Below are 11,434 nucleotides of genomic sequence, written 5' to 3' on the forward strand. Positions count from 1 at the left end.
ATCTATTATTAACTACAGTTGAGTGTTAAGCTTAATAAATCACACCCAGTTTTCCACAGTAGTGTTTTGTGAAATTTGCATTTTGTTTCAGAACAAACGTTAAAATGGGGACTGTGGTGCAGAAACCAGGACTGTTGCGATGCAACAGTCCTTTAAGCAGTGTAACTGTTCCTCACTATTGACACTAACTTGTATCTACATTCTTCTGGCAAGTTTCTATCTAGCTTCTCTCTCCCAGATGCTCTTCACATCACACAAAGGCATTTTCTAACTGACTCTGGCTTATTCCCTCACATAGGTTGAGCAAGCAGATATAAGATAGTGGACACCACCAGTAACCCTATACTCAAGGGGACAGCTCCAGGAGTGTCCACCTATCTTAAGTACCGAGATGAGACTCCAGGAGTCTCTAGGGGCTTAACCCCAATTTCATTGACAAAAACAGAAAAGGTTACAAGTAATCACAACACCTAAAGAGTTTAAGACTCCATGTATCTCCTGGAAGTACATGTAGTGCTGTGTATAGTCACATTACAAAAATTGAATACCAGATAGCTATAGACAGGTAGATATATATCGCAGGATCTGGTGACCAAATAAATAATAAATTGTTGCCTAATAAGCTCTATATATCGAGGTTATAAAACAGGTCAGGGTATCACGTGTAGGTGTAGTATAAATGAGCTTTATTAAACCTGGCTTTGAGTAAAAAAGAATCATCACCTATTTATCTAATTCCTGTTATATACTGTGTCAATTCTCTTTATAAGGTATATCCCGTATCACTATTAGAGTACAGATCCTCTTACATAAACTGGTGTCCCCTCAGAGAGTATTGAGTGTACAAGTCTGTAATATACCTTTGGGATACCATGAAAAAAGATTGATAATTTAATAGTGACTAATGGGACTAAGCAAAAAAGTATATGGATCTGGATCCAATATCATAATTTATTCTAGTAAATCTTCAGAGAATATATGCTGTCAGGGTGTTAGTTAGAGTAGAGGGTAGGCAGTAAGAAATCAAAAGTCAGCTAATAGAACAAGCTGGCAATTTAAATTAAAAGCCTCTCTCCCTTGTAAACTAGCTAGACATAGGAGCAAAAAGAATAGATAGGAATAGAAATATATTATAGCATCATACTAAAATAAAATGTGCTAAACAAAAAAAGTGCCCAGTGCCCAGTGACTCTCATCAGGCTGAGCTACCACTGAAGCCTAGGGAAGTGACTCAAATATTTTGTATACATGTGTGTATGTCTGTCTGTGTGTGTGTGTGTGTGTGTGTGTTTGTATGTATGTGTGTGTGTTTGTATGTGTGTGTCTGTATCTGTGTGTGTCTTTCTGTGTGTCTGTATGTGTGTGTGTGTTTGTATGTATGTGTGTCTGTATGTGTTTGTGTATGTATGTATGTATGTGTGTCTGTCTGTGTACGTATGTGTTTGTATGTATGTGTGTCTCTGTCTGTGTTTGTATGTATGCGTCTGTATGTATGTGTGTGTGTATGTTTGTGTGTGTGTTTGTATGCATGTATGTGTGTATGCATGTATGTATGTGTGTGTGTATGTGTGGGTCTGCATGTGTGGGGGGACAATGTATGGAAGAGGGAGGTTAGACATAAGGGGGAGAGGCAGGGGTAGACGTATGGGGGGGCAGGGCAATTTTGGCACCGGGGTCCCATGGTTTCTAGTTACGCCTCTGATTATGCTTGCACCTTTAAGTTGATGTGAGTCCTTCTAAATAGTAAGATCTAGATTGTTTATTTAAATCTTAAACAAAAACGCAAACTTGGAATTTGTTTTTGCTTTGAAATTTATTATAAGCTACATTTAAACAATAAAGACAAGAGGGAAAGAAAAAAATAAGCCAGATGATTCATAATTACAAACATTGAAAGATTGAAACAATCACATAAGTTGAAACCTTTTCTTACTGGACATTGGAACTATCATTTTGAGCATATAGTTGATAGTTTGGACAAGGTTAAAATTTTACAGCTAATATCCAGAAATTGCCTGAATGTTCAATTTATGTATTTTTTAGTCTTTATTTGTTTGAGGGTGTTTCTTAAACAAAAATAATTCTGATCTTTCATAATGAAAATGGTCAATTTACAAACTATGCAGTATTTTAGCTTTTAAATTGATTGCTGATCTGAGCACTCTGTCGTCCTTTGGACTGACTCTGACTTTCTCTGGAGTGATTCTGGCTTTCCTGGGAGTGACTCTGGCTTTCCTGGGAGTGACTCTGACTTTCTTTGGAGTATTTCTGTTTCTCAGAAAGACCGGCTTCAGGTGTGCAGGTGGCTCCTGCACAGCCACAGCTGATCACATCGGTGTATGTGTAACTGAGACGTCTTCCATTGGCGCAAAGTAGTTGGACAGTCTTCTGGCCTACTTCACGCTGTGTACAGCAAGTACACTTGTGGTCTATCGACTTTGTGGCGATAGAATACCTGTAGCAAAGAACAGAGAAAAAGGAGTGTGGTTACTGCAGTGCCAAAACAATATATATACATTTCACCTAGTGCAGCAAAAGTGTAGAAATCGGCTGTGGTTCATCAGCAGCAAAATGTAACAAACAAACCAGGAGTTAACACAATGTGCATATTAGTAGATAAGGCCCACTCGTGGAACCACACTTCTATTCGAATAGCTTTTCATATGAAACAGACGTTTCAGGACCCCGTCCCTTCCTCTGTGTTCAAATGCCCTTAAAATAATTTTGACGTATGGCGTATGCTCTTCAAATAAAAGTGTGATTCCACAAGTAGGCCTTATCTACTAAGCTGCGCATTGTGTTACCTCGTGTTTTTGTCATAGAATACCTAAAAAAAACACAGTATATCTTAACATGCATTGTATTATAAAATAGGTGAGCAGACATAGTTAAAATGTTGGTTTACAACATAAAAGCATAATTATATAAAGTCTTAATATATGATTTAACAAAAGTATATATTATATAATTTTGCTGTTTTATTGAATATAACTACATAGGCAGTAGTTGAACTAGTAAAATAAAATGGTTGTATGAAAAGTTTTTTTTTAAATTATTTTCTTCCACTGCCATATAAAATATATTTTACCATATTTTTAAGTGGGCAGATCTAGGTGTACTATACATCCACATTAAATCTAAATTAAATACTTTCCTTATAGATCCTTGCTAAGAAACTATAATTCCAGTTATTATTTGACTTACATGGATGATCCCATGCAGGGTCCACCGCAGTATGTGAGTTCCACCTGAGCCACACAGTCATCTTGTTTGAGAACAGTTACATTCTTACGCACACTGCAGTCTTCTATTACCTTGGGTTGTTCTGTTGCAGAAATCACTGGAAAAACACATGGCATGTTTTCATTAGAATTTTTTTAATTGAATAATAATAGCCAGTGTCTAGAAATGCTGATAAGTAGTTAAGTTTGCCTTATGTAAAATAAAGAATTTTGGTAAATTCAAAAACATATATGAAAGTAATGGAGCATGCTTGTTTTTAGTACCAATGTACAGATCATCTGAACTTTACAACATACAAGAGTATGCACATCATTTAGTCGTATCTGAGTTTTTGTTATGGTCACTGACCATGATTTTAATATCAGCTGGATTCTGATTAGGTGAAAGCACAAAGAATATGCAAGTTCAAATAATAATGTGTTTAAGAAATTGCAATCACCCATATCCACACAGGTGAAGTGAACTTTAAAAACAAGGTGTACTTATATTTTCTCTTTCAGTTTATCTCAATTCATCCCAATGTCTATTCACCAAAAAAGAAAGAAAAACCAATCTAATACCATTAGTATATAAATCAGAATATAAATACATATCAAATCCAACCTCATAGCTTCACTCACACTGAGCAATCACATACAGGTATTTCTTTGCTTTTATGTAATTGCTCCGAGTAAAGTGAATGATGACCCAACAGGCATATTGTAATAGTGATTGAATTAGAAATTGTCTCTTTTATCTCTGAAAATGTTCCTCTAAAATGTTGATCTTCTTAGTAGCATTGAAATGCATGGTATACAAATCCCAAATGCGTGTAAGTGTGTAATGTCATGGGCATTCATGTTTTGAATTTACTCACCTATTAATTTAAGTTATCTCAATGTTGTTACCTGCTTATGATTCCCAGGTACAACAACTCGGACTTTTTAAGGCTTACTATATTCTTAGTTATTTAACGGGTTAGTCCACGTAGAATGCCTTTTTCAAGTAAATTTAGGACAAGACCTTCCATCCAATAGAAAATACTTACCAGTTATAGGTTTACATGTTCTACAGCAGCCCTCTTCATCATATGCGAGTGTGCTCTGAAAAGCAAATGAAATTATAGCTTCAGAAACTTGTGCGACATTGTAAAAAAGGCTAAATCAACAAATGAGACATTAACAATTAAATGACAATGACACAAACTTTTACATTAAAATATATATATATATGTATAACATACCAGGTCACATTTAGTGAGGTCGAGAGTCTGGCAGACCTTCTTCACCTTTGTGAGAACAGGTACACCATTTTCTTCTTCACATTCATAGTAACTACAAGCGCTAATATTTGTTCTGTATGTTTCTCCAATCTGTAAAACATAGACACAGATAATACAGGGATTCATTACACTTGCTGAAAATGATCCATTGGCAGGTCATAGACTATCTGCAATGTGGATTGCATTTTAAGATTACACTCAAATTATCATCTTAAAATGAGCCAGACTCACCAACATTAAGGTTTTTTCATTTTTGTTACCAAGACCTTACCAGAGTTTATGAAATTATGTTTGTTGCACATGTATTGCCATTTGTTACCTTAATGTCTACTGATGTATTGTTGTCTTTCTTCATAGTACATTGGATAGGCACACATTCTCCACAACACTGTCCAGACTTTTCTCTATATTGATAACCCTGTAGTAAAAATAAGAGACTAATGATCAGAACATATAGGGCTATTTAAAAAAGTCTGAATAATAGAAATATGTAAAATTGAAAAAAGTTTACCATGAAACCAACGTTTGAAGCCCAATTACAAGCATGATACCGCTCTTATATCTAGGAATGGTGGCCTGTCTTTTTCTTATTAAGGGCAATTTCAAGATAATGTTTTACATATTCTTGTTTCAATGGATGATTAAGCACTCTTATTTTATCGCTTTGAAAGTTATAATCTCTTTATAGTGCATGTAGATATTTTTGATGACATTTTTTTTACCCAACTGACTGCTTAAGACTGTACAATATTTTGGTACTCCAGATTCTGCTATGCAGATAGTCTTACATAGGCAGAATGTGTTGATTAGTTTTAGCATGGAAATAAATAGTGGGTTTGGGGTAATTCCTACAGGCCATAGGTTCTTCCCATACTGTGTTTGGATTGGTTGCAGTATCTGTGCATGATATTACTACCAAGGTGCTTCTAAGGCACGGATTAGTCGAATATAAGGAATTGTTCCTTATAGCTCACTCCATATTTGAAATTAATTTAATGACATCAAATACTGACATCAAACTGCTCATATTGTACCATGGTGTACAGTGTATTAACGATGTACAGTGAATATATAACGCTAAAGGCAAAAATGTAAAATATATATGAATGAGGAGGAGTAGAAAGCATTTTACATTTTTATTGACTTTTTAATGGCTTCTACTTTAGATCATCACATCTTTTTCTTTAATTTTTCAATATGGTTTTCAATTTACAGCACTCTAAAGTTTAGTGACTAATCGCCTTTAGAGTTAAAATACATTCTAATCTTCCATAATAAAGTTAAAAAAATGAGGCCCATCAGTGTAAAAGGAACACTCCAAGCACCATAACCACTACAGTATGCTGTAATGGTTATGCTGACAACACTGTACCTGGCACCCTTGGCATTGTAAGTAGTCAAACATTTTTAGACTTCATCCCTTGGGTCTGTTCCGTTCCCTATTTTCAATACTAAGCTCCTAAGCAGGAGTTTTCACTAGTTCTCCCGAGCTAAGCCCAACAGCGAATTGTTCTCAGCAAGTGTGATCCTGTCTCTCGGTTTGAAGTAGTGGAGCCAGGGAGCGGTGCCCAAGATGCCTTAGATCTCTGTAGTAGTTATGATGCTTGGAGTGTTCCTTTAAGCAGAGAGATTAAAATATAACACTCACCTGGCTGCAGGTCTTCTGACATACATTAGGGGTGCACTTTACAGCATAAAATTCAGCATTCATATCCATCTCAGAAGAGCATAAACATGTCTGGCAGGCATCTTTTGGCTGTGGGATGACTGATCCACGCTAGGAAGAAAAAGTAAAAATTTATGAAAGCCCTATATTTTAGCCATTGTTTATATTCAAGTAAATTGATAAATTGATAAAATTTCTGATATATATGAAATTGCAACCCAAGCAGACTAACAATTTACCAGGTAATAAAAAATAATACTTACGCAGAAAACCGCTCATACAATACAGTTTTAGATAACTGCTTTGTGAGATCATGTAGACTATTCAAAATGTAAAACTTTCAATAATTAATATAATAACATAAAGAAAGCTATCAGTAATTATAATTTCCAGTTTCCAGGGAAAATGCAATTAAAAATGTAATTTGCATAAATAAATTGCTTCACCAAGACATTACTGGTAACTATGCACTGTTAAATTAGGAAAACTTGAACATCTATTATTTATGTGTTAGCCTATACTTATGTATCCAAGGAAACAAGTAACATCGCATTTCTTTTGCTGTGCCAACATTTTTAATATATTAGTGTTACCTGTTTTGGGTTTAAACACTAAACCCTGGTGAATCAAGATCCAAACTGGAAAATGAAGACTATTAAATTTAATTTTGCCATTGAGATGTCAATTCGCTATAATTCAGAGACTAGCGAACAAAACACTACATACTGATATAGTGTAGCTAAAAGCTAGAATTAATATGAACAAGGAAAAACATATTTCGGGAGAACTGAGAAGAAATTAAAGAAAAATTTCAAATTAAAAAATATATATATTTATAGGCAGGGTTTGGAAATTCAAAAGTAATTATAGATCGTCCTCTATTAAATCAAGAATCATTGTTTTAGATTTTTTTTTACCTGATATACATCAGTTCCAACAACACATACAGAATCAGGTACTGCAGATAAAAGAAAGATATTTTTAGTGATAAAGTATTTTAATAGAAAGACATTTGTTAATCAAGATAACTAGACAGATAATCAGAATACATAGTTTTAACAATTGAAAGATATAGCAGATGACACTATAAGTTTGTAATTATTACATTATATTATACATTTAGTATCTTGAAAGCCCTTCCTGATGGTTTTTTTTGTTGTTGTATATAGTGACTGGTCTAACTTTTGTCAGTGAAGAGGATAATACTAACTATTGAACAAAGTTTGTTCTAACAGCTACAACTAGTAGTATGTCTATTATAAGAAGAAACTGTCAAGCTAAAACTGCACTTACCACATGTGATGTTAACGCAGCAGGCCCCAGGAGGTAGGAAAGAGACCACTCTGTAGCCACTTCCACATTTTGGCATTTGGCATACACATTCACCACACTCTATAAAAATAAATAAATAAAGGGATTAGATTTTCAATACACTGTTAAAATATTTATGGCACATTGAAAGATCATGTGTGAAATAGGGAAAAATACTAAATCAGTCAATCAAACATTAAATATCTGGAACTACATTACATTTATCTTAAATGGGAATATGTAGGAGGGTGCACACTAAAATATAGCAGAAAAAAAAAAAGATTGTTACCTAACACAGCATAAGTACATAGATTGCTATGGCTGGATTAACAAAAAATCAACATGCGAAAAAGAAAAGGTACAATGTGCAGCTTTGTTAATCAAGCCCACTGTTGAAATCTAAATTTATTAAAAGAGCATGTCAAACTACAAACATTTCGGGACCCCTTATTCCTTGTTGCATTGATAAAGGGACAGGAGTCCCAAAACGTTTGTATTTTGGCACGTTTGTATTTTAGCATTTTGGCATGCTCTTCTATTACATTTTTCTTGGAAAAATAACAGTAGCTTTTTGGCATTAATCTAGTTATAGGGCACATAGAATGCACAGCTAGCACCCTGACGTGGGATAAAACATTAGTTTTAAGTATTGACTTATTTTCAGAGATACATAGTTTTGTGTAAATTTAAACTATTTTAATTTTCCATTTCTATCCATTGCAGGGTTGAAGAGTTTAAAAGAATGCATCCTATTCCTACTCCTGCTTATTTCATATTAGTTCTGAAATATTTGCGTAAAAGGGGAATATTTTAAGCTACATGATTGCACTTTCGGTAAAGTAGTGCTCACCTGGAACACTAGTTACAGGAATAGTTGAAGAAGTTGTTGTGGTTGATATTACTGAAGTAGTGTTTGTTGAAACATTAGGAGTTGTAAAACCACTTATTGTAGGCACAGAAATAGTAGTTGGTGCAGATGTAGATATACAGTCACCAACATATCTTTCTGGTTGACACTGGCTGCTGCATTTTGCATAATATTCACACCCAGCGTTGTCCACAGTTCTGTAAATGATGTCACCTTGGGAAATCAAGACAAACATATTTGGTTAAATAAATCGTTAAATATTTAGTTATGAGTCAATAATACTACCTTCAAGTTTGGTCTTTGCTAGATCTATTGTCACAAACTGAATCTCAGACATAGTTCATTCAGAAAAAAATGTCTTACTTTGTTCCAATATGTGTTTAATATTTTGTAGCAAGGACACCACAAATGTTGCTCTACTGTTTTAAAGGAAATGTATACTGTATTGATTAAACCCATTCTTATTTCAATATGTAGCATTTAAAAAAAAAAAAATCATGAATAATATATTACTATCGGAATATTAGAACAATGAGATAGCTTTAATAAATTAATACTGTACAAAGTTCCCAATAGCATTTTAAGATATGCAATTGTAGGTTATGCCAGTGAAAAGAGCTCAGTACAAAACCGATAATGTGTAGGGTGTTATATTGAAAATAAAACAGATATAAAAAAAAATGCAATAAGTATATAATATTTAATGCAGTTATAAAAATGAGTCAGAGTATATGTCTTCCTGGAAAACAAATCTCAAAGCCAAGATGGAATCATCCCATATGGGGTACACATGCTTTAAAAGAATGCATGTGGTCATGAGCATACTTAATGGGCAATCCAATTTGTATGCTTTATATTGAAAATGTATTTATAACAATTTATAAAAAAAAATAAAAAAAACATGCAAATGAACTCCCCACATTTATCAGCCTCCCATTCTGCCAGACTATCCCAGATTCCCAAGTACAGTTCCATTTTGTGTTGCCCTGCATTCTTCTTTTTTAAATTGGATTTTTTTTTTTGTGCTGACAGTTATAATAATTTCATATTTTAGCATAATTTTTGTAGCAGAGCAGGAATAGTTTAACTTATTAACATGTCATATATAATTATATGTTTAAAACCTTTCAGGGCCAAGGTTCTGCCACTCACATTTCTTTGCAATGTGTTGGTCATATCGCTGGCAGTCAAAGGGTTAAACCAATGAAATAACGTTTTTAGACAGCTGTTTTAATATTTCAGATGAGCCCTATATTTGGTTATGTGGTGTTTCTTGAAATAGAGGGTGGAGTAAATTTTTGTGGGAGAATCTATCAATAATAACACTTCCCATATCGTGTGAAATGTGGCTTGCTCCTATTACCCATGGTGAACTCTGACTTATGGGTAATGTTGGTGGAAACTCTGCCTTTTTTCAAAAAATCTGAGCCATCTACATAAGGCAAACGACTTTTGTATCTTGTATATCTTTTGAATGCATTGGATTTTCAAACATATGCCTTGATTTAATAAGCTTTCCAAACTATCTGATACTCTTTCTATATCAATTAAGTACAAAATGCCCATGACCTTGAATGGTGTCTTCTGTCTGATTAACTTAGAAAGGCTTTCTTACAGTATTAAATCGTTTGGATCAGAGATCAGTCAAAAATAGCTTTCATACAGATTCTACCATTTTAAGATGATGCAAACTTTTTTTTTTTTTTTCTGCAAAAGCTATATGAAGAATTTGCAAAAAATAAAGATAATTATATAGGATTAAGGTATAAAAGAATTGGGTCACTACCTGAAGTGTTCAGTACTTCAAAGATTGAAATTGTGAGAAGTGGGAAGCCAGTGGGAGGGGGCTAAAGGAGGTGAGCCAGTTTTATAAAAAGACATTGGGCATGAAAGAAAAACAGGGCTAAATTAAATTTAGAGTAATTGTAAGAGATTGAAGAGACCAGACTGTTTTGGCCATGTTGTACGTTAAGGACCAGGGCTGTTTCAACACTTTTGTGGTGTTTGTGTTTAGCTGTAATGTTCCTCTCTCTCATTTACTGTTCCCATACAAGTTATATATTGGTTTTTTCAGGACAAAAAGGGCTTTCTCTACATACCATTATTTGTATCATGTCATATAATTTACTTTAATAAAAATTATAAAATATGGTGAAAAATTGAATTTTTCTTGAAAAAATCTTTTACTTATCTACAAAAGCTAATGAAAAAAAGTGCTATTCAAAATACGCTGTCAACGGCAACATAGGCAACATAACCAACCTGGCATTTCTCAATGTAAAAAAATTTGACACTTACATTTGACCCTGTAACTTTCAAAAACACTAGAAAACCTGTACATCGGGGGTACTGTTATACTCGGAAGACTTTGCTGAACACAAATATTAGTGTTTCAAAACAGTAAAATGTATTACATCAATGATATCATCAGTGAAAGTGCTGTTTGTGTGTGAAATATGCAAAAAAACTCGCTTTCACTGAAAATATCATCACTGTGATATGTTTAACTGTTTTGAAACACTAATATTTGTGTAGTAAAACAGTACCCGCCATGAACAGGTTTTAGGGTGTCATAGAAAGTTACAGGGTTAAATATAGTGCTAGCAAATTAAATTCTCTGGACTTTCGGCCTAGGTTGTCAGGCAGGTCCCTCAAATTGAAATCAATAAAATTACTTAATTATGTAAAAATATTACATAAATACACACATAGAAGTTAAATATATATACATATTCATATATTTGAAGTCTATATGTATATTTATGAAATTATTTATGTAATTTTGTATATGGATATATATTTCACATTATTGTGATTTATTTATATATACATAGATATATATATAATTTCATTCTAAGTGTATTTTAATATATATATATATATTAATATCAAAATACACTTAGAATAAAATGTCATATATATATAATTTTAAAATGTATTAAACTATTTTTACTTTTTTATTTATTTAATTTACTTATTATTTGCATTTTATAGTTTATAGTATTTTATAGTTATTATATATATATATTATATATACACGTGTGTAATTTATTTATAAGTATATTTTTATATTAATAATGTATAT

The 11,434-nt window shown here is 33.2% G+C and overlaps 1 protein-coding gene across 1 annotated transcript in view; it reads right to left on the reverse strand.

Annotated features, from left to right (window-relative positions):
• Positions 1 to 1,794: 1,794 nt before the first annotated feature.
• The window catches only part of LOC134578526 (mucin-5AC-like), a 62,815-nt gene continuing 53,175 nt past the window's right edge, over positions 1,795 to 11,434 (reverse strand). The window contains exons 33-41 of the mRNA XM_063437509.1: positions 8,332 to 8,562; positions 7,464 to 7,562; positions 7,088 to 7,128; positions 6,153 to 6,281; positions 4,824 to 4,922; positions 4,466 to 4,594; positions 4,271 to 4,325; positions 3,205 to 3,340; positions 1,795 to 2,455 (exon numbers count right to left, since the gene is read on the reverse strand). Coding sequence (XP_063293579.1) covers positions 2,131 to 2,455; positions 3,205 to 3,340; positions 4,271 to 4,325; positions 4,466 to 4,594; positions 4,824 to 4,922; positions 6,153 to 6,281; positions 7,088 to 7,128; positions 7,464 to 7,562; positions 8,332 to 8,562 — 1,244 coding nt within the window. The 3' untranslated portion in view covers positions 1,795 to 2,130. The remainder of the gene's footprint in view (positions 2,456 to 3,204; positions 3,341 to 4,270; positions 4,326 to 4,465; positions 4,595 to 4,823; positions 4,923 to 6,152; positions 6,282 to 7,087; positions 7,129 to 7,463; positions 7,563 to 8,331; positions 8,563 to 11,434) is intronic.

This window comes from Pelobates fuscus, chromosome 12 (assembly GCF_036172605.1).
Source record: "Pelobates fuscus isolate aPelFus1 chromosome 12, aPelFus1.pri, whole genome shotgun sequence".
Classification (NCBI taxonomy): domain Eukaryota; kingdom Metazoa; phylum Chordata; class Amphibia; order Anura; family Pelobatidae; genus Pelobates; species Pelobates fuscus.